The sequence below is a fragment of the Lingula anatina genome, chromosome 1 (assembly GCF_051362555.1).
Source record: "Lingula anatina isolate TDL-2025a chromosome 1, LinAna3.0, whole genome shotgun sequence".
Taxonomy (NCBI): domain Eukaryota; kingdom Metazoa; phylum Brachiopoda; class Lingulata; order Lingulida; family Lingulidae; genus Lingula; species Lingula anatina.
In genome coordinates, this window is record NC_141767.1 from 2,960,366 (window position 1) to 2,984,980 (window position 24,615).

The 24,615-nt window shown below is 36.8% G+C and overlaps 1 protein-coding gene across 3 annotated transcripts; it reads left to right on the plus strand.

Annotated features, from left to right (window-relative positions):
• The first annotated feature begins 961 nt into the window (after window positions 1–961).
• On the plus strand, window positions 962–23,301 carry LOC106154731 (cleavage and polyadenylation specificity factor subunit 6). Of its 3 annotated transcripts, none has more exons than XM_087015653.1 (17): window positions 962–1,130; window positions 1,710–1,796; window positions 2,093–2,200; window positions 2,408–2,511; window positions 2,715–2,947; window positions 3,261–3,428; window positions 3,757–3,854; window positions 4,038–4,131; window positions 11,971–12,021; window positions 13,625–13,669; window positions 14,943–15,083; window positions 16,003–16,196; window positions 18,619–18,728; window positions 19,622–19,752; window positions 20,101–20,248; window positions 21,049–21,274; window positions 22,900–23,301. In XM_087015653.1, exons 1-16 carry the CDS (start codon window positions 1,071–1,073, stop codon window positions 21,260–21,262), a joined length of 1,986 nt encoding a protein of 661 aa, XP_086871779.1. In that variant the 5' UTR covers window positions 962–1,070; the 3' UTR covers window positions 21,263–21,274; window positions 22,900–23,301. The 3 variants fall into 3 exon arrangements, with proteins under 3 accessions (XP_086871779.1, XP_086871786.1, XP_086871791.1); XM_087015660.1 differs by having other exon boundaries at window positions 2,096–2,200; XM_087015665.1 differs by lacking the exon at window positions 11,971–12,021.
• The last annotated feature ends 1,314 nt before the right edge of the window (window positions 23,302–24,615 follow it).

The following is a 24,615-nucleotide window of genomic DNA, read 5'->3' on the forward strand; positions in this document are numbered from 1 at the left end:
GACCAGCCGACTTTTAGGCTCTGTTCTCACAACTTTTAGATCGATCTATCACCGCGGGGAGTCTCACTAGATTACTGTCAGATAATCCCCCTTAAGTGTCCGTCCCCGCCTACTACAAGCTTTAAGGGGTAATTAACTTTCGTGTCCGCCCGGCTGACAGCTATTTAGCGTGAACCCCCAGGGAGTTAGGTCGATCCAATGTAGGTCGATCTAATCTATGAGAATGGAGTGTAAGTCCACCCTTTTGACAAGAAACATCATTTTTGGACAGGATATATGGATCGATAAACCTTCATGTTGCATTTTTAATGGAAGGAAAAATCACTGAATATCACCTGAATATCAATGCGTACGCACAATCTTAAGAATCAATTGAAGGGCTTAAATCATGCTATTAATCTTCTCATAACATTGCATGGTCACTCTGACGTTAGTATTGTTTGCTTTCATTCCCTCGTTTGAAATTAAAATATTAATGCGCTTATTACTTTTAAAAAACAATTTTATTTCTGAAATTTGTCAAAGGGATAAGGTATCACATTTCACTGGTCTGAAAAGGTGTCTTTTTCGAATAGTACTTTTACATTTTAAAAAAGGATAGGGAAGGTAAACCATGACAGAAAAAAAAGACAGGGAACGAAAATTTTACCCGAAAATCAAATCACCCTTATGTTTGGGTACAGAGAAAAAGATAGTCAAGGCGAAGCCTGGTTCAGATATTCTGTGTTTGTCTGAGACGTGGAAAGAAAAAGAGATAGACAGTAGCAAAGACCTCGCACCACAAGCTTATAACAAAAACAAAGTAATATTTGACGTACACTTAGGAATAGGCTTGTCTTGACCACAATCTTATTTCTCACACCAGGTGGCAATTTTACCTCATTCTTTACAAAATTATTATTTCATCCAAAATTGTATACAGAGCACACAAGAAGTGTGATATTTATACTATTGAACATTATGTTATATACCAACCTTCAATATACTGTGCAATGTGCACGTATTTACCCCGAATAAACTGAGACTGCTGTTCTATACTTAAAGGACAAGGCATGAGGTAGACCGACACAATGGCGGACGGCGTGGACATCGATTTGTATGCAGATAATTTAGAGGATGATTTCCATCAAGTAAACATTTTGCATAATCTTTTCACACTTTGATGCATAAGTCATTTACTTTCTAAAGCATTAGGTTGGGAAAACCATTTATCAAAGTATTGCATAAAACGTGCAATGGCATTGTTATCACCCTCCGAATGAGGGATGTCTCTGATTTTATATTGTGAAAACAAAGTGATTTTATTGAAATTGAAACCGTATGTGTGATGATATATATGTATTTGATAGGTCATTGTAAATATTGCTGTTATATGTCTGTGCAAGTGTTAAATTTGCAGTGCAGTGTAGTAACCCGACGGAAAGAGTCCGGAGAAGCCATTATTTTGGATCTCGTCTCATTTCGTGTATTGTCAGCTCAGCTTACTGCATTCCCACAGATTTAGATCGATCTATCTGGATCGACCTAACTCCCTAGGGGTTCACTCTAAATTGCTATCAGCCGAGCACGCACAGAAGTTAATTAACCCCTTACAGCTTTCAGTAGGCGGGACAGACATTTAAGCCGGCTAAGCTGACAGTAATCTAGTGAGACTCCCCAAGGGAATAAATTTAAGAAGTAGAAATGTATTGTTTTAATTTTCTGTTTAGGATGCCGACTTCAATGGTGGCGGAGTCGACCTCTATGATGATGTCATAACATCACATTCAACCTCACAGGATCATTCCACAGAAGAGGTGAGCATGACTACAGGGGGTTTTAGAAACCAACTTAATACAATATCGAAAGCAAAGTACTTTTTGTACAATATACCTTATGACGCTGCAGTTCTGTTTGAATAAAGTGGAAACTGTCAAAAACTTCAACTTTTAAGTATTTTTTAAAACTTTTTTACTGCAGCATCACCCTTGAACTAGAGGAAATTCACCCATAGTTGGCACTGAACTTGAATGCACTTAAATCTTTCTGTTGGTAGAAAATCACTGTTGGTACAGTATCACTAATGTTTAATAAACTTTTTTTTTTCGTACAGCAGCACCACCCTCAGTCAGATGGCCAAGAGACCAAACCTCGTGTGCCTGCAGGGACAACAGCTTACACAGGGAAAAGAGTGTCACTTTATGTGGGCAATATGACCTGGGTAAGAGAATACAGAGAGTTCTCTCTTTCAACAGTGAACAGTTTAGGGTACATTATTGAACAATTCTAATTAAGACTTCATTCTCGGTGCGGAGATGATACAGTTAAGAGTAGGATTCCCCTTAAATGACCATTTTTGCTAAGTGTTACCTAAATAAAAAATCACATAAGTAATTATCTATATCTATGTTTGCTTCTTCATTTGCAGTGGACCACAGATCAAGATCTGACTGATTGTATCACAAGTTTAGGAATCACAGACCTCCTGGAAATTAAATTTTATGAAAACAGAGCTAATGGACAGTCTAAAGGGTATGTATGTTTCTTCATCTTAACTTGGAACATTAAGACCGAAATGTTATTTGTTTCACTGATTGTTTGTTTTATATATTGCAGCTGAAAATGTTATAAGTAGTGACTCAATATTTAAAAAAATTCCTCTGATTTTCACTGAGTGAACTTTCTATGTGATTGCGTGTACAATCTGTGTATAAGCCTGCCATTTCATTCCTCAGGTTTGCTGTGGTAACTTTTGGGTCCGACTCATCTTCACGTATAGTAATGGAGAAGCTCCCCAGGAAGGACCTCCACGGCCAGGCCCCCGTGGTGACCCACTGCAATAAACACAACCTGTCTCAGTTTGAGAACCAGTCGCGGAAACCAGATGCTTCTCCTAGCCAGGACAGAGACAGGGACAGAGACAGAAATGACAACAGAGACCGAGATCGAGACAGAGATAGGGACAGAGGTAAGTGGACAGAGTCAGACTGGGACTGGGATAGTAGATTGGTGTGCATATTTGACAAGGTGCTACACTTGTACCATTTTTTTATTTCCATTTATATTGAAATTTGATTTTTTCTCAGCGTTGTTCTGCATTAAGCTGCTCTCACACCCCCTGTCACTCAGTTTCTTATTTTTTTAACAAACCAAAATCATGTCTGTTCACTTCAGGAAAAATGTTTGCGTTTATTCCTCAGGAATCACTTCTTAAGAATCATGGCCTAATAAAGCATGGTAACTTGATTAGAACTGAAGACTATGAAATTTGTAATGTCTAGGTTACCAGGATAACCGAGGTCCTCCAGGCAGGAATCACCCCCAGGGAGGTGGTGGGCGCGGGCGTGGCAACCCCTACCCACCCAGGGGGCAGAGGCCAGCAGGACCCCCAGGTCCCCAGGGACCACCCCCTGGAGCTCCAGGAGGACCACCACCACCACATTTTGGAGGTAAGTTTCCTTTGTGAACAACAGGTGTCTTCTATACAGAAGAAAGATGACTGGGAGATAATAGCAGTGAAGAGAATGTGATGTGTAAGCTTTTGGAAGTAATAATTAGGAATAACCCAGTCAATAAATCTAGATTTTGTTGCACAAGATTATTGATTTCCATACATTAATTTCTGTTAATTGTATACATTGAAAATGTTACATTGTTATTGTATTTGTTAAATATTTATTTTACTGTGTGAAAAAGAAATATAGTTATATTCTGCAACAAGTGGAAAGACCACTTATGGATGAGAAAAATTGTTCAGTTGAATTTGAAATCTTTCAGGCCCCCCACGCCCTGGCCCCCCTGGTCCCCAGGGCCCCCCTCCCCCAGGAATGCAGGGTGGACCTCCCCATAGACAACAAGGGCCTCCACCAGGAATGGTAAACATTGTAGACTTACTTGCATATTTAATGATTTTTTATCTTTGAAGGATTTTTTTCCAATAAAAAAAAAAACAAAAAAAAAAAAAAAAACAACAACAGAATAGCAGTGATAAATGCAAATCTATATATCAGACATTTTAAAACTACCACCCTTTGTATACCTATGCATGTGTACTGCAGGTTCCCCGTGGTCCCCACCCAGGGGGAATGAGAGGCCCAACCCCACAAGACCCCAGAGCTGGCCCACCACGGCCCGAGTGGGACAGACCCCCTGGTAAGTTACAAAGCATCAATTTTTCAAATCTCTTGTGAAGATCTGATGTGCTGTTTGTTTCACTAGGTATGCTAAGTGACCATTTTCACTGCTGTCTAAAACTTGAGAACAAAATAAAAAAAGATATGCAGAGAGGAGTTCTCTATCAATTTTTATGGACAGACACTTTGAATGTCTGTTTATCACGATGTTGGTCCTTTAATGTCACTTTTCAAAGCATCCCTGTAGCTGCCAAACCATATTTTTATTTTGTTTTTAATTGTACCACCAGCGTTAGCGCTGGCGGTACACATGGTTTCGGTCCCGTCCGGATCGTTCCGCCGGCTCCGCCGGACGGCTACCGTTACCGCTTCTCCTCCTAGACGGTAAGGGCCCCTGTACCCATCTCATGGATTTAGGTCACCTATAATCTCAACTCGTTCCACGTAAAATTTGGGCTTTGTCGGTATTGGGGTCTGGGTGTGGCACTCATTGCAATGCACCCTTGTCTAAAAATGGCAAAATTAAATGCTAATTATCTACCCTACGGAAGGAGTTATGGGAAAAATTTCTATAGACGGCTTTCCAAAAGTCATATGTGTAGATTTCAAATATACCCTTGGATTTGACCTTTGACCTCTACTTCAAGGTCAAATGGGCCAAAATTTTCAAAAAAATGAAATTTTTTACGAAAAAAAATTTTTTTTGCCCTGTTATTCAGACACCACACAGACTTAACCAATAATATTATTGGAAAGTGTTACCCTTCAGGTCATCTTTCATCTCCATGAATTTGGGGTCAATCGGTGCATTTTCACGGGAGTAGCGGCCATAAGATACCGAAACTGAAAACTGTTTCTAATTCGGGAACCGTTAATGCTAGAGACCCATTCTTTTTTGCATTTTGTAGAGCATGTAAAGCCCAACACTGGAGGTGGTCTCGGTTTTTTTGTATTCCATACGGTTTTCGAGTTACGCTCTATCAAAAAGTACATATTGGTGGTAAAAGCAAAATGTGCAGTACGGTAATGGATAATAAATTTTGAACTCTGGAAAAATAAAACATAAGGCTTGGCAAAGCAGACAACTTGTGTTCAAAAATGACATTATTTCATCAAATTTGAACTTCTGAAACTTCAGAGCACCTCCTATTTCAAGAATTTTGACCAAAATGACATTTTCTTTATTTTAATTAATTTTTTCTGTATGAAATTTAAGGCACATTATGGTAATTCCAAAATTATAACATCTAGTCCCTTTTATCTCCAAAACTGGCAGAGATAGGTCCATAGTTACTATTGAACTTGAAAAGGAAGTCATATACTGGCAATCTAAATGTGACCTTAAAATTGACCTTTGACCTACTTTACACCATGAACTGAATTTTGCAAATTTTTCTTTCCTTTTATCTCCAAAACTGGCAGAGATAGGTCCGTAGTTACTATTGAACTTGAATAGGAAGTCATATACTGGCAATCTATATGTGACATTAAAATTGACCTTTGACCTACTTTTCACCATGAACTGAATTTTGCAAATTTTGCTTTCCTTTTATCTCCAAAACTGGCAGAGATAGGTCCGAAGTTACTATTGAACTTGAATAGGAAGTCATATACTGGCAATCTAAATGTGACCTTAAAATTGACCTTTGACCTACTTTACACCATGAACTGAATTTTGCAAATTTTTCTTTCCTTTTATCTCCAAAACTGGCAGAGATAGGTCCGTAGTTACTATTGAACTTGAATAGGAAGTCATATACTGGCAATCTATATGTGACCTTAAAGTTGACCTTTGACCTACTTTTCACCATAAACTGAACTTTGCAAAATTTGCTTCCCTTTTATCTCCAAAACTGGCAGAGATAGGTCCATAGTTACTATTGAAGTTGAATAGGAAGTCATATACTGGCAATCTAAATGTGACCTTAAAATTGACCTTTGACCTACTTTACACCATGAACTGAATTTTGCAAATTTTGCTTTCCTTTTATCTCCAAAACTGGCTGAGATAGGTCCATAGTTACAATTGAACTTGAATAGGAAGTCATATACTGGCAATCTAAATGTGACCTTAAAATTGACCTTTGACGTACTTTTCACCATAAACTGAACTTTGCAAATTTTGCTTCCCTTTTATCTCCAAAACTGGTAAAGATAGGTCCATAGTTACTATTGAACTTGAATAGAAAGTCATATACTGGCAATCTAAATGTGACCTTGAAATTGACCTTTGACCTACTTTTCACCATGAACTGAATTTTGCAAATTTTGCTTCCCTTTTATCTCCAAAACTGGCTGAGATAGGTCCATAGTTACTATTGAAGTTGAATAGGAAGTCCTATACTGGCAATCTAAGTGTGACCTTTAAAATGACCTTTGACCTACTTATTATCATGAACTGAACTCTGCTAATTTCTTTCTCTTTTAACTTCAAACTTGACAGAGATAGGTCCATAGTTACTCTTGAACTTGAATAGGAAGTCATATACTGGCAATTTACTGTGACCTTGAAATTGACCCTTGACCTACCTTACCAAGAACTTAAATTTGATTGTACCATATATATTTTTTGCAATAGTTTAAAAATTCTTGTTGATTGCATTTTTACAGCTTGTCAAGCACAAAACTGGTGGCTGTGTCCCTTATTTTGTGTATGTGGGGGTCTATACGAATGCGCTTGCTCCAGCTGGTGGTACAATATTTGGAGGCGGTATCGCCTCTCTGATCCTCTAGTTTAATGAGCAGTTATGTTATTTTTTTTTTAAAAGGGTTCCTTTCGAAAATCAGCATGATTGGATTATATTTGCAAAAGTTAGCTTTATGTATTTGATTATTTATTTATTTATTTATTATTGCTGTTTGGTGCCTGTATATTTTCACATTTTGCTGTCTAGTTCATGTGTTGAACTCGATGTTTTTCATTTGGCTTAAATAAAATTGGTGAAACTTAGTAAGTAAACAGTTCACCTTCTATAATGGGGAATAGCAGGCTAGATTTGTCTTCTTTTCTCCCCATGCATTTTTAACATGGGTGCATAAGCACTTTGTATATGGGCCTTATTAATGTATCACAATTCAGAGCTTCCCCCTTTTCATCAAAAGTTGGTTCACCAAGAAGAATAAATTATCTTAAGTGAAGAAGTTGACATCATTTGTCTTAAAAACCTTTCTGTGAACATTCAGTAATACCGAATTGCTAGATAGTTTTTGCATAGTATTCACTGCCCTTCTTTTCTCCTTACCATATACAGTGTGACCAAAAAAAAAAAAAAAACAAATTTTATTAAATCCTACAAATGTCCATCAAATTTCAAGAAATTTGCTGGATTTAATATTTCAATATGTGTATGATTGTTCCCCAAAGTTTCAGTTATCTTGGTTGCTTTGCATAAAAGGCATGTTCTTTTTAAAAAAAATATGCTCCAAATGGCTTCTGAGGCATTGGATGCACACTTGCATATGTCGTGAAAAAAATGCCAATTTCTCAAACACATTCCTCCTTCAGGATTTCACTGATTTTTGCTGTGATTGCTGCCCACATTTCACCCATCATTTGAGGGTTGTTCTGGTACACTTTATCCTTGAGAAATCCCACAGAAAAAATCTGAAGGGGGTTTCAAGTCAGGTGAATGCTGTCCCACTCAACATCACACTTCCAGCTGATAAGTCTATGCCAAAATCACTATGTGGCAGTGCTGAGGAAGTTTGGACATCACTGGGACGATTTAGAGGGATAAATCAAGATGGACAGTGGTTCCAGCAAGATAGGGTCATCCCCACATGTCAAATTACTCCCTAGCCTGACAGAGAGCAATTTCAGGAGTATTTTCTATGTTTTTTTTTTTTTTTTTTTTTTTTTTTTTTTTGGGGGGGGGGGGGGGGGGGGGTCACCCTGTATTTCTTGAGAATGTAATGACAGTTTGTCTGAAAACAAGTTTAGGACATTTTTGCAAAATGATCCTTGCTAAATGGTTAAATTAAAGTTGTTTGTGTAAAAGGATGTCCTGGAGTTACTTGTTAGCATCTTGTCAGAGTGGTGCTAGTCTCCTGTGAAGGCAATGTGTAGAGTCAGACTTGATGCTAACAATCGTGTTCTAATTGAGGATGTTCAGGGAGTAGATTTCATCTTGACATTGGTTGATATGTACTGCCAACACGCTGCTTTTTATAGCTTACTCAGTGTGCGACATAGATGCCTATGACTATCCAGAAATTGATCTTCAAGATTCTAGAAACCTGTTGTGTATTTTGTCCTTAAAATACCTGTATAGACTACCGAGTAACGAGAAAGGTAATTTTCATACAGAGTCAGTTTTCATAGACTATTGAACTACTGGCTATGTCTCACCCTGTATACTGCAATTTCATTTATGTTTTATGGTTTTAATGTTTTTATTTTTTACTTTTTATTTTTCTTGATGTGTACATTTTGTTCAGAGTTGTGTTTTGCACCCTTTTATTTTTTTATGTTCAGATCCTTATAGCATAAGCACTGCTCCTACTAACTGTGACTCCCCCGAGCCTCCCCCTCCTGGTGGTAAGTGAGCCTAGGGGGTGGAGGAAGTGGTGACAGGGGTGGATGTCCAAGGGGGGGTGGGGGTGGAGGAAGTGGTGACAGGGGTGGATGCCCAAGAGGGGGGGGTGGAGGAAGTGGTGACAGGGGTGGATGTCCAAGGGGGGTGGGGGTGGAGGAAGTAGTGACAGGGGTGGATGCCCAAGGGGGGGGGGGTGGAGGAAGTGGTGACAGGGGTGGACTCCCAAGGGAGAAGGACATTGACGTCATTGTTAACCCTGACATTTTGCCTCTTTATCACACAGTTCACTTGAAATGTGAACAGAGTTACTGCGTATGTGTCTATAAAATATAGCACAGGTGTGAGCTAACTTATGTGCCAATTTGGCCGATTTTAGTATGCATCGAAAGGCTCGCCAAATTGGATACATAGTAAGCTCAGCATCCATGGGCACAAATGGGATGAAGAAAGCCAAGATATGCACTTTATTGGTTCACGTAATATTATATCTGTACAGTGTGTAAAAGAAACAAAATGTCAGGGTTAACAGTGAACTCTACATTCTTTGATGTTGGGAGTTCAACCCCCTTGTTCTGTCAAAGTAGGAATAAAGTGATAGGCAAGAAGCACACATGGTGATTGCAAAGTTCTTGGTTCGCATATGACAACTAGGTAACGTGTCAAAAATATCCTACCTGGGATTTTCGTACCATATCTAATTTATATTGAGGAAAAAGGCAATTTTTTTTACGGTTTGAATTGGAAAGAGAAATAGGACATTTTGAAATATGACTTTGGGACATTTTCAAGTTTGTATTATGTATCTTTGAACAAGCTGTAAGTTTTAACAGAGAGATGTGTTATGATCTACCTAGTGGATTATTTACTGCACTGCACCTTCACTCCAGATATCCTGATCATCAGTGCTAGCTAAATATGGGATGCGATTTAACGAGGAAATTGATTGCTTAATGCACTTAACAAAGCCCTCGTGGACCATTCATATGGTTATCTAAATGGAATCTAGTTCTGTTTGAAAATACACCATAATAATTGAATGGTTTTTTTTTACTTTATATTCTGCCTAAAGTTTGAAAGATATTTGGTGAAATACTTGTGGTGTTAGGAATAAGAAATGTATACTTTTAAAACTGTTTTATCTCGTTGACATTGTTTATGATTAACTGCAGTCAGTAATGTACAGGAAATCATTGTGGCCTGATATAGACCAGTCTTTTATCTTTTGCAAATAGAAAATGGAAAAAAAGACAAACCTTTTGGGGTTTATTGCATATTTTGGTGAAAATGTTGAGTAAAAGGCTTTTATTAATGGCTGCAAAGATGAGACACTCAAATTACCTGAGTCTCTTCTTTTATGTTAAGATTGTTTGGGAGGTACAAACCTCGCGATGTGAGAACCAAGATCTTTGTAATCACCTGTGACTATGCATGTTTTGACTCGGTATGGGGGGGGGGGGGGGGGTATGGTGGTGGTGGCAGGGTTTTCAGTTTACACTGTACACAGGTGTAGTTTCTGGTAACGACATTGGTCAGAAGTTAAATGGGTGACTGGTTTTCAAGGATTTTCATGATCGTTCTTTTGCAGTAGAGGGATTAAACATTGTTGGTTGGTTGTGGAATTTATGGGCAGTGCTTTGTTCCTGTATATCTTTTTCATTATAGTTACGATTAGATTCCTAATAAGGGAATTGACGTACTTACATTTTCTTCTTAACTTCAGGTGTGCTTCATCTACTGTAAATATTATATTTTGATTTTATGTTATACTTTTCTGTGTGTGTGTGTGTGTGAAGAGGGAGGAGGAGAGTAAAAGTAGGTATTGGAGCATGTAGAGGTCTAATCCTTTCTGTGATTGGACAATGCGTCCTAAGCACTGCTATTTTCTCCTACAGGTTATATTTTAGGGTTTGCATAGGCTTGACAATTGCTCTACCTCAAACGATTCAGTTCATGAACTTGAAAATTCTTGAAACTATGACAGGAAGCTGTCCTCATTTATGTTCATAAGTTCCATGAAATGTACTTGATTAAGAGCCTACAGGTCCTTGAAAGTCCTTGAATTTAATCTTCATTTTTCTGTATGAATCCTGATAATTCCTGCATCACTAATTAGTCCAGATGTTTGAAAATAAATACTAATACTTTAGTTTCCTGTGAGAATTTCATAGAAGGAAATCTCTTGAGTCCTACAGGAAAATACTTAATTTTATTATTTTTTGATAAGCTCTCTATATGCATCATATGCCATACAGAATTTTTTAAAGAAATGTTCTACAAGTGTCAGATTATTGCATATAAATGATAAAGCTGTGAATTTAAAGTGGATAGATTATAAGATTGTCTGTATGAAACGTACAAAACAGATTTTTTTCTTTGAAAGCAGAAACAAAATTCAAGAAGTTTTTCCACATTTACATGGCTCATTTGGCTAAATTCTGATATAAGAGCGAAGCATATTTGCTGTGATGTTCATTTCAAAATTCTCTCCATCATTGTCACTGGTTTTATTCATTAGTCAGTAAGATTTTGCTGAGGTGGTTGCTATTCTCAGGAGGCCATTTCACTATATAACATGATTGATTTATGTGTCAATTTATTTATTTATTTTTTTAGACTCAATTGTGTCTAGGACTTCTTTATTGTCTGTCTAAAATAGGGAATAAAAAAATAATAGCATTCCCTAAGCTACAAGTTACTGTTTGACCAACATTGCCTCCATCCTCAACTAAGGTAGAAATCTGACATTTTTCATCAAGTGTATTATTATGCAAACTTCATTGTAGTAAATGCCTTCATTGTATCTTGTGATTGACCCACTGTGATCCAGAAACTAAGACCATTATTTTCTGCAAACTTTTATAACAACCTAAGGTTCCAGCCACTGGAGGCTTGATTTATGAAACTAATTAGATTACATTGGATGTTTGGGTCATGCCTTAGGAGGCTCAGATCTTACTTGGAAAAAAAAGGAGTAAGCTGAGTTACCAGCCTCCAGAGCTCAGTAGCTCACCTTCAAGTTCTCTCTGACCGCAGGGTACACTAGTAGTCCGTAACAAAATTATTATATTGCACCCAGTGGGATTTCATGTCATCAGTGGGGACACGTTCCTCGCCAGACATACCTGTGAGCAAATAAGCAGACATTTTGGTATATTTAATATTCCTTACAATTTTGATACGAACAAGAGCATCCTTCCTGTCTCAAAGGTGAAGGTTATTTTACCCAGTGAAAAACAAATGTTAAAGGTTGCAGGTCTCTGTCTCTATTGGGAAGATATTTTATGTACACTGTCAGTGACTTACAATTCAACTTTGTATTTTAGTTGGCTATATACCACAACATGCACGGCCAATCCAACCAGTGACATCTTCTAGTAAGTTATAAAATTATTAAAAAAGGAGAGAAAAAAATGCAGAATTCAGTGCTTTGTGCTACATATTGTTATGCAGATGGGCTTGGGATTTGCATGTCTCTTCCTTAATAAAAAACCTGCCATGAAAGGAACTTGAGGCGTCCTTTTCAGCTTGCTTACACACAACCTTGGGGTCAGTAAAAGTGCCAACCTTACCCTTTGATTGGTTTTGATTGCATCAGGAGAGGGAAAATATTTTGCCAAATTTTTGTTAATATGTCGGCAGAAATTAAGGCATTCTTGAACGCAATCATGTGATTGATACAGATAACTATCCTAGAGATTGCCCTGCTTTCTTTTTTATGCTCACTGTGTTGAAGAGGGATTTTGGGGATATTATTCAGTAGGTGGTTATAAGCCACCTGAACTTGTGATGCGAATTTAAGCAAAGAATATTGACTACCAAGTTCAACTGATGTGTGAAAGAACGTTTTGCTTGTTTATGAATATTCTTTACAAAATGTTTTTGGGACATGAACTGATCTGTTATTAAATTGCACAAACATCATTAACTAAAGGTGTTAGGCAATTATAAAATAAGTGTGGGCAGGAAATTACAGGAGAGGTTTCGTCATTCAGACAGTAGTGATAATCCTGCATTTGTGCCCATATTTTATTTTTCAAGATAATGGAGAATGATTAAGCCCCAAGTGGAGCAATTTCATTGGTTCCCCTTACTCTGCAAATTAAAAGGTGACAATCTCATAATCCAAGAACAGCTGTGGCTGTGTCTCAGTTAACTTTTTGAAAAATCCACCATCATTTTCTGGAACTCCTTTTTTGTGATGACGTTATGTATGTTTTGAAAAAAAGGGAATTTTTTCAGTTTAGATTACAAAAGTATCATTACAGAATGGGGATTATCCAAGTAAATCCAAAGTTTCGTAACTTCGTGTAATATCAAGCAGTTGTGCGCAAGACTTAGAGGAGAGGGGGGTCAGACAAAATGGCAGACTAGCCAGTGTGGCGCAACAACAAATTAAAGCTGAAAGAATTTTTTCATATATTTTTTTTTTCGGGGTCCAGTTTCATTAACACTGGATAGCACTATCCTATGGATAACACTATCCATTAGATAAAATTGTCATCCTCTGGACAGTTATCCTGTGGATAAAGCAATGTTTCCTAAATGCTTAATAAATATTTTTGGTTCTGTTGCTATACAGTGGTTAAAAATGGCTGCTTTCATCAGGATAACTGTCGATAGGATAGCAACTTTATCAAGTGGATAGTGTTATTCATAGGATGGCGCTATCCAGTGTTGATGAAACTGGGCCCTGGGTTGTTTTCACTCAAGTTTTGTCAGATAACTATCTATTTCAAAACAGAACATATTCACCGTAGTTTGTGTGTCTTGTATTTCTTTCTAAAGCGCGATTTTCCTAACGCAAAGTTTCACCCTTTTTTGCTTTAAATGTTAGCCTCCCCTCACGCTAATCCTTACATGGTTTCTAGCCTCGCATGATGTCACACACAGCAGACAGCTCCCTCTTTGTTGAAACAGCATATTTATATATAATACACCAATGCATTGTTCAAAGTTGTGCTATTGTTGATATTTCAGTTTCCTATCCAGTGGGTCCACAGCCGGGCGTTCCCCCACAAATGCGTAAGTAGTACAACACAGTGAAACAAAGAAAAGGAAAAAAAATATTGTGGGATAGGAACAATTCCCAGATCCTATCTTAGTAACTGTGGATCGATCTAATTCTGAGGGGATTCTTGCTAAATTGCAATCAACAAGCGGCTAGGGGGTAATTAATTATCGCTTAACAGCTTCAGTAGGTGTGCCAGACATGTAAGCCACTTAAGCTGAAAGCAATTTAGCAAGAAACCCCTCAGAGATGGATCAATCCTGTTAGATCGATCTAGGTATGGAAACCCAGTCATAGAAACTTATCAATGTACATGGCAGGCCTTTGGCTAAAATTTCTAGGTTACTAGCCCTTTATGCAACTAGTATTTAAAAGTGGGGTAGTGTTATTTAAATTTTAGAATGTTTATAAGCTTAGAAAGTGTCTTTTTGGAAGGGTGGGTGCCTTGGTTTGTGCCTAACAATGCACACTGTATGTATGTACTAAGACCGTAAATCATTGCAAGCAAAATACTCCCATTAAGACTGCCTTTATCCATTATCAGGAAATAATTTTTGTGACACAGTTCATAAGTAAAAATATTGTGAATTTTTTATAAATATATTTAGCAATCATTATTCATTGTTATTTATTTAATCTTGTTTGTTGAAACATATTGTTTTATCATTATTTTGATGAGATGTGCTCTAATCTGTACTCATGATGTCAATTCAGTTTTCCTCATCAATATCTGTTTCTGTTAATCTAATCTAGAAAGTGATGTTAATAACATTACATTTTTTCAATCTGCACATCTTATCAGTTCCATACAGTTGTCATTAACAGCCTCTTGAAAACTGGTCACTGAGTGTGTAAGTAAAGTTGCCATGACAACTATATGGAATGATGCATTAAAAGGGGTGGTCATGAAATTCCTTTCAAAGTTCACCATGTTATCAACATTTATTAATGCAATAAAATATGTTGGGTTTTGTCTTTAATTTCATTCCCTTGCACAAAATGTTTGCCAAAAAAAAAAAAAAAAAAATATCTGCTTGAGGTGAGCCAATCATCTTGCTATTGCAATGATATGAACATTTTCACTCCACAGCTCATATGTGGCTTTTGAATAATGAAAACAGTTTATTGAGCTGTAGGTGGTACATGTATTTGCCCACTCTATACTCTGCAGTTTTTCTTTTTCAAATAGAAAAAAGTAAAAGAATATGATTCATTATGCCTTAAGACAAAAACATTTTTCCTCGTCTGATTGTATTTTCAAACAAATATTTTCCATTGTAATTTTAGCTCCATTTCAAGCAGCCCCAGGACCTGTTCCTCCCCCTGGCCACCACCCACCCCCAGCTGGACATCCTGGTGGACCCCCTGGACATCTGGGACCCCCTGGACACCCAGGGATGATGCCCCCTAGAATGGGACCCCCTCAGAGTAAGTGCTGTGAACCCCTTATCACAGGGTTTGTGCAGTCATATGTTAAAGATGCATACAAAGTCAATTTTTTGTCACAGAAACCAACCAAATGCCAGCATATAGTTTCAAGTAGTATAACTAAGAGAATTACCAAAAGGCATTGTATAATTTTACCCGGAAATGATGTTTGAACGGATTTTTCTGCTGGCATTCTAAGCTGTATGTCAATGGGGCAGGAAAGTAGGTCACGAAAGTAGGTTAAATTTACAACCATAAATTTAAAGAAAGGAGCCATCTAAAGGTCTTTTATGGCTCATCGAGTGATCTATTCAGTTTTTCCCTTGGCATGTCGAATTTATTTGAGTCATATAAGAATCTAGTAGAAGTGGTTTACATGTGTTACTAGGAATCCAGGCTCCACCAATGTTCGGTTCGTATGTACCTTTAAGGAGTAAAAGTTATACTTAATTTTATTTCCATTTTTTCTGTGATGCTTTAAAATGACTTCATTTCTCTGTAAAATTACTGTAATTTTTCTCAAAAACTTTCTGCATTATTCCTTGGCTTGCATATGTTATATATTTTTTATCAATATTGTGTGGTAAGCTGCATTGTCCACTTAAAGGTCGTTGCTTGTGGATGTGGAGATAAATCTATCGTAACATTTCATTGGCAATTGTCTTCCTATGTTACATTTCAGTTGAATTTAAGGTAGACTTGCACAGTGTTATGTTCACCACATTTTAATTCTTGTTCCAAATTCATGGAATATTTCTTAGCAAACTTTTGCTTATGATCAACCACAGGTACTAGGGGTGATATTAGGTAATGGTTTTGAGGTCAGTCTGAAACACAAAGCTGCCACATCTTGCACAGCTTTATGCATGTGATCACACGTAAGGGGAAGCACTGTCATAATGTTTTTTTTCCCTTTCAGATGCTCCTCCACATGCTGGCCCTCCGCCCCCCGGACACCCAGGGGCACCCCCTCCAGGACACCCCTACTCAGGGCACCCCCCACCAGGACAAGGGGGCCCTCCACCAGGCCATTCAGCCCCCCCGGCACCACATGTGAACCCAGCCTTCTTCCCCCCAGGACAGGCACCGCCCCACCCACAGGGAGGACCTGCGGTAAGGAGAGACTGTGTGTGTGTGTGTGTGAGAGAGAGAGAGAGAGTTTACCTGTGTATGTGTGCGAGAGAGAAAAGTTTTTGTGTGTATGTGTGCAAAAGAGAGAGAGAGAGTGTGTGTGTGTGTGTGTGTGCGTAAAAGCGAGAAATTGTGTGTGGTTAAAATTCAGTTTAGAATTTTTCTGTACATCTGAAAATATAGTATAATTGTGTGATTACAAGAACTCTGTTGTTCATGAGATGGATATTAATTACTGTAATGACTTGGATTTTTTCAATGAGGGGAAAATGATATATCTGAAAGATTAATAATTTTTGCCAATTCATAAGATCATTACCATTCCTGGAGATCTCTACATACACATGTAGGTTATTCTTTGTTCCCTGCCTGACATGACAAACATAGCTCTCTCACAGGTGGTTGTGACATGTTACAGCATGCCTTTGTTATAACAACAGTATAAATAGGAATTTCAGAATTCGATGTTATTGTGATTATTTTGTTGCTGTAAAACAGTTGGAAAAGCTCTTCAGGGTTGCTAAGCAATGTGACAAAAATTTAACTATGATTCTCATAAGTGTGCATGTATTGTATAATGAAAATAGAAATTGATAGTTTTAAAACTGTGCCCTGAAACACTTAATGGTGATGCAATCTAGGAAGTACTGAATGCTTTTTTATTTTTTACTTGATTTGAGAGCTTATGTTACCCTAAGGAGTAATTTTTAAAACTTGTATGATGGCAATATCAAAAGTAAAGGTAAATACCCCATTCACACTACGCTCAGTTATCCGGATAAGTTGCGAATTAGGTCACAATTCGAATAAATGCAGTAGTGTGAACGCAAGAGGATTTCTGTATTGCGCATTTTCAAAATCCTGCAAGCGAGGTGGATTTCTAAGCACGATCCGGATAACTTACCGGAATCGACACCTGTACAGATCTTACTGCGCATGTGTGCAGATAAGTGCGGGTATCTATGAACGCTTGTTTATTACTTTAGCGATTGCACCAAACATATTTGGAGGTCACCACTCACTACAACATGAGGAAACAAACTTATCTTGCCATCTTATGCTTCCCAAGAATGCTGGCATGTCTTTTTGAGATACATTTGCCGTCACATTTTTTTGTTGGCATTTTGAGTTTTCCTGTGCGGAGCATGCGCAAATGTTCAAAACAGGAAGTTAAACCTGAAATTTTCAACATGGGATTCGGTTTCGCTTCGCGAGTGTGAACACAATACCGAATCGGATTCCTCACGAAAAATCCAAATTATAGAAATGCGCATTTTTGCAACTGTAGTGTGAATGGGGTATAAGACATCTTGTTGCTTCCTGAACTTAAACTGAACTCAGACTTTTCTAAAAGTTTATTTCACACTCAGTAAGTTCATAGCTGTGAAGAAAAACATCTCTATGTTTGCTGTTGTTGTTATAGAAACCATAGCAGGTGGATGTAATTTTAGCATTTCTAGAAAAGCACTCGGAGGGGGTCACCGCCTGCGAAGTTTAAGGGTAAAATCTAATTGATTCTGAGTGAGGTTGTTAAACAACAAACTAGCTAATACAAAAAATAAGATTGTGATGGTAATAAAAGTGTGAAAAAGTGAGATAAGTTATAAATAGTAAGAACTAACGTTACTCCTTGTAATAACAGGATAGGCAAATGAGTTTTACTGACGTCTAGATGCAGTCTCTTTCTAATTGAGAATGGCATTTTGCAGATTTCTTCAATCTCATGTATAGGTGCAAAAGGTGTGTGTGTGTGTGACAGAGAGAGAGAGAACCTAGGTGTATAGCTTGGTAGACATGACCAGCATGCCTTTCATGTGAATGTTGATCCAAATTCTCTTATACAAAAACATAAGATTGCGGTGGTAATAAAGGTGTGAAAAAGTCAGACAAGTTATTAACAGTAAGAATTAATATTACTCATTGTCATAACAGGATAAGCAAGTGAGTTTTATTGATGTCTGGTTGCAGTCTCTTTCTAATTGAGAATGGCATTTTGCAGATTTCTTGTATCTCCTGTTTAGGGGAAAAACGTGTATGTGAGTGTGTGTGTGTGTGTGTGTGTGTGAGAGAGAGAGAGAGAGAGAGAGAGAGAGAGAGAGAGAAAACCCAGATGGTCAGCTTGGTAGACATGCCTTTTATGTGAATTTTGATCAGAGTTCTCTTATTGACAGTGATGGACAAATTTTTGCCAAGATGTTTGCTTGTTATTTAAAATATTTTAATCATCATCATAAAATGACATCATGAAATAACAACTTGGAACTAGACCTCTACAAATTATGTATTTTTTCAATTCCAGGTCACTGAATTATTAAACACACACCCACACACAAAAAAATTATAAATATATAATCATCTCCTAGACCCTTATTGGGTAAGCACATGTATATATCTGGTGTTTCAGCCCCCTCATTCCCAGCCACATGATCCATACGGTCGTCCCCCAGTGTCCTACCCCTCGGACCCCGCATACAGACCGTCAGAGCCAGCTTTCAGGCCTTCTCCACAAGAGAGGTGAGTGTCTGAGGACATGCATCTCATTACAGGGGCAGATCCAAAGATATTTTTTCTGACAGTCTTCCAACTTATCTTTGATCCATCCTCCATGAATCATTTACTGTTTTCCGACAGCAAAAAATAGTTACCTATCAATGTAAACTTTAAAAATCTGACCGTCTTCTGGAAGACCCAGAAGACAGCCTCAATCTGCCCCTGCATTATGAATATGCTTGAGTATTTAATTTCCTTTATTTGTAAAGATGTCACTTGCTATACTGAAGGGTATTTAGTATCGCTAGTTCATTGAATATAAAACTTGTTTATTTTATCCGTCTTCAATTGTAAAGATGCTCTGTGTGATATCAGTGAGAATGTTATAATTTTTTCATCAGCATTTGATTGTCAAAGGGCCACTCCATGGGATTTTCCCACCAAAATGATTTTTAAAAGTTGTCTCCACATGTTGAAAATCCCCCACGTGTCCTGGAAAACTTTACATTTCCCAATTCAGACCTTTAAGACAATAAAACCCCTTTTAAAATAAAGTTTACCTGAAGTGCACCTTGTGTAGTTATTATTTTCTAAGCTTCCTTGGGAAGCCATAACCAGCTTGCAAGGTCTATATTATACATGCCACAAGGATGAGATAAAACACCCAGTCATTTACTTGTCTGAAAAAAGAAGCAGGGATGGGTCAAGCAATAATTTGTGAGTGGGAGAAAACTGCTTTTTTCCCAGGAATATTCATTTTGGCTGGAAAATCCCACGGAGTGGCCCTTTAATACATTGATAATAGATATAGGTGAATTTTGATTTGATTTTTTGCTGTAGGACATCAATTACATGTTTCTTATTTACATATAAATAAAGTTACCTCACTTCCATTGCCTTAAAAAAAACTATTTCAGACCCCCAGCAAGTCAGAGACATGAGCCCCCGGCACCTCAGCTTAATGAGCAGGAGTTTGAAGAAATTCTCGCCCGTAACAAGACAGTTTCAAGCAGTGCCATTTCCAGAGCAGTGCAAGATGCTAGTGCAGGCAAGTTACCTTACTAACTTCACGCTGTCAATTGCACGGAGATTAAAAGTTTAGGTTCACAGTTCACGTACACTGAGCAAGAAACTTAATGCCCCACACAATACTTAAAAAAAGGAAAAGGTTATCAGTGAATTTTGATGTTTAATATGACCCAAAAAGAATTTTGTTGTTCATTGTTATCCAGATTACTGTACGATTATTAGGCAACATCAGCTTATTTACATGTAACATGAAAATTGGGGTGTTTATATTTTTGCTCATTGTATTTTGTGGCATGCAGCAACTCCCTCCTATTTTTAATTGCCAGAATAGTACTTGGATGTCATTCACTGTTTTTTTATTCTGCAGGAGAGTATGCGAGTGCTATAGAAACCTTGGTGACTGCCATTTCCCTGATCAAACAGTCGAAGATTGCTAACGATGACAGGTGCAAAATACTGATCAGTTCACTTCAGGATACGCTGCATGGTATTGAGGCCAAGTCCTACGGTTCCAAGTAAGTTGAATTGCGATATCCATATTCCTAATTCTGTTGATTAGCATTTCAAATCCCAAGTAGAAGAACATGTTTAATCGACCCCAGCAGGGTATGATTACTGCATATTTTTGTTTTTGAGGAAAATTTGAGAGACTTCATGAAACCTATTCTCTTCATGTAATAACGAAGTAAAACTTTTAAGTCACAGTAATCCTGATTTTAAAAATGTGTGCAGTAAAAACGGAAAGAGGAATTACTTGTGTCAAGAAGCATATTAAATTAAACATTTTTAGTGAAGGTGGTAATGAGGCTGCCTCATGTTTCACCCCATTGGTTTCCTGTTGCTGCCCTCTGAAGTTCCAAATAATTGTACTGACGGAATAGTTGTACCGCCTGGAAAATTCTCGTCAAAATTGACAATTGCACCAGCTTTATCTATTCAAATATTCCTATTTCATGAAAGCTGACTCTTCCTTCTGTCTCTCCCAAAATATTTATCTTCCAACTAATACTTTATTATTTTCTAACTGGAACTTAAAAGTGCCTAATAAATGTACTTGGAAAATTGATGAACATAAGGGCTGAAAAGGGACATACTTCTTGGAAAAAGTCTTGAAAAAAAAACATTATTTAGAACTTCTGAGAAATCAATTTGTGTTGTTCTGTTTGTCTATTAAAATATCATATTTAGTTTTGCACAATGAATATTTTTAAACTCCTAGACTATTTTATTATTTCCCTCTAGTTAGGACAAACTGATTAGAGGAGCTTTTAATAATTTTAGTTTTGAAAATAAAGAGTTTTAAATTATGTTACAGGGAACGCAGCAGCACATCTAAGGAGCGCAGGTCAAGATCTAGATCACGAGATCGCGACAGAGACCGTGATAAGCGCAGTCGCCATAGAAGCAGAGAGAGAGAATACAGGGAGAGGAGCCGAGATCGCAGTACCAGTCACTACGATGAGAGGCACCGTGAGAGAGAGCCAGATAGAGAGAGGGACAGGGAATATCGCAGAAGTTCTCGTCACTGAGTGGAAAGAGAGGTAAGAAAGTGAAACATTGTTTTAAGATCTTTTAAAAATGGGATGCAATTTAAATATTTAAATAAATCTCCATAGATGAGATTTAAAAATTGTTTATAAATGGGATGCTATTTAAATATTTGATTAGATCCCCAAAGATAAGATGGGTAAGTACAATTGTTACATACATTTGAGCAGTATTTCTTATTTCCTATTGTTTTAAAAGTGACTATGGATAACAGGTAAATGTTCTTGGTGTTGCTAAACTATGAGAGTGAAATTGTTCAGTGCACAGAATTGTCACATTTCAATTTTTACTTTTTATATCAAACCCTCACAAACATGCATAACATTGTGATATTCATAGTTCCAGGATTGAAAAAGAACTCTTTTGTTAAGCACAGCCTTTTTAACCCAACTGATTAAGATTTATTTCAGGACTATTAATGGGATTGATGCTTGAGATTTTAGTTTGCCACCAAGCAGTTTTATCAAAGATTTGAAAAGTGGCAGTTTCATTTGGTGAATTTCATTTTTGTCTTAATGAGCAAGCTCATGGAGTCCTCACCCAGTAAGGGGAATGGGGGAGGAATTTTTTGGGGGAGGGGGGTCATATATAAACAGTTTTTTCATCATACACCCAATACTGTTTTTATAGTATGAGAATAATAAAATGGTTTTTAGTCTCATATATGTGATTTGGCCTTTGGCAACAAAATATATCATTTATATTTTAATAAACATGCACCTTGTTTATGTACATTTTTTTCACAGCTTTATTGCTTTTGAACATAAATCTTCTCTCAGATGTGCTTAGTTTGTTATCATTGTTATCCAAGTCTTGTCCAAAACTTTTATCATCAAAATATCTCCGCAAAAGATGTTTGTGTGTGCTTGAACCAGAGGCTGCAAGTTAAAATTTTTTTGTTTCAGTCCACGCCATATATTTTCCCCCCAAAATGCCCCTATCCCCACCCTGGGACCCCTACCCCCACACTGGGACCCTATTCAGTATATTTATGTTTAAATGCAAATAACAAGTTGCACAAATTGCCAAAATGGAAAGGTTGGAATTTGATTTACAAACACAAAGTCAGTTTTTGTCTTATGGCTAAAAACAAAAACCAGAAATGTATTCACAGGGAAGTTATATGTAGCATTCTGATAAAAAAAGTTATTTTTTTAGACAAAATTATCCCTTATTTTTTTTATATGAAAATTTGATGTACCAGTATGTTAATACATTTATATGTCAGATTTATAGTTATGTATCATAATAATGTCTTATATGTCATCATTTATTTATTTATTTTATTACTTCTAATCTGTTATATACATTTGTGTAAGAGTTAACACATGGATGGTGGTCACTGCCCCTGTCAGTATTTTATATATAATATACTTGGGTTTCAGTATGGATATGATCAGTGCACGTTATATTGATGCAATGATTGTTGTTCCTGGCTATTGTCTGTGTTGTTTTGACACATTAAATCAAACCGAGTTTGGAAAACAATGACTAGATTAATTTTACATTCAAAATTAAATTTATAAAAATTTTGTTTGTTTCAATTTTTCTGTACCTGGGTGAAAAATGGTGGTCACCTTTAATGTTGCTTAACTTGTGTATTTTCTCTTTCTTATAGGCCTGTCATACATGTCATATTCCCTGCAGTCAATGTATATAATATCTACAACGTGTAGCCAAGAGAGCACCTGCTTATATTTCATTATTAGAAAGAATTATTAAGAGTTTTATATAGAGAGAAAATGAGCTAGACTCTGTTGTAACAATTTTTAAGGATGACCATGTAGTGTGCTGTATCTGTGAAAAAAAAAACTATTATTCTGTAAATGATCAAAGGTTTGGAAATTTACGAAGACTGGAGGAAAAGGAAAAGACAGAAAGAATGAAGATAAACATTGGAAAAGAAGAGGATTATGGACCAAGGAAGCAAGGAAAGATTGGGATTTTAGATCACTAAATATTTCTTTTAATTATTCAATTTTTGTGAAAGAATTGACATAGTAAATAGATGTTAGTAAAACTGTGTTCTTGTTTCTTTAAAAAAAAAATGATGATTATAATTGACTTGTGTTGTCCTTGTTGCCGATTTTGAGATTTTAAAAATCTTTTACTATTGATTTGGGAGAAAATATCAAAAGCTGTGAACTGGAAGTGACCCGACTTCTGCTACAGTTATGAGTAATTGTGAACAGTTTGCAGTCCCATTACTAACAAATATGAAAGGATGAAACTGGGTTGAATATTGATTCTGTAATTACTGGTGTTTTGTAAATCATGTGTTGAGAATGGGCACCAATTAAAATCTAAAAAACCGAAGGTAACTGGTTATGATATTAACCTAAAAGTATTTGGTGTATATGAAACCTTTTCAAAACATGACGTATGAAAATAAGTTGAACAATTGCTAATGAGCTGGGGATAGTGCGTTTAATATTCAGCGTAGAAGCAAAAAGAGTAATAACTGTACTTCTGCCATGATACATGTATCACGTCATCACAGTTAGTCTTTAGCAACCCCCGACTGCATGCATTATTCAATTGCAAGCACTTACTGCACTTATTTGTACGTATATGATGTTTGTTCACTATGTATGTGAAATGTATGTCTTTGATAAATATGTGTTGAACAGGTTTGATGGTAAAGATGAAGGTAACTATCCAGATATTTTTATCCTCGTCTTCTTGGCTAAATGTGTCCCTCTTAAACCAGTTACTGAAACAATTTGAAACCAGCTGTTTTAGGCAGATCCAAAAAACCAACACTATAGGTTTTTCTTAGGTTCATGAGATTTCAGTAAAAAAGGTTAAGAATGGTAAACCTATGTTTCAAGAATTGCAAAAGGTAAAGCTTACTTTATGGGTCTTTACAATAGTATTGAGGTAATGTAACTATATTAATTTTAAAAAGGGAGATAGAATGTTTTCATTTTTTCTCTGAAGTGTATGACTTTGCAGCATTGATGTAACTTTTTGTGATTACAGAGTTGCAGGAGTGTTTTCTACAGTCTAATATGATTCTCTTCCTTGAAAAGTAAAAGGCTTCTTTTGACTTCGGAAGAGTGCTTTACCTTTATTCACGATTTTTATAACCTATTTGTCATGGATTCCTGAAGAAGTAGGGATTAACAGTAAGTTGTTATTCTAAGAGTTAATACTATTTTATAATGTGGAATCCCAGTTTGGGCAATTAATGATGCACAAAATTGAAAAATGTTTCTATTAAAAATGGATGCAATTAAGAAACGACAGTTCCCACACAGTTGAATGAAAGTGATACATAGTTTTATCTATCAAGTTTATTATTTTAGGAAGACATTAGAAATATGTGCTTTGT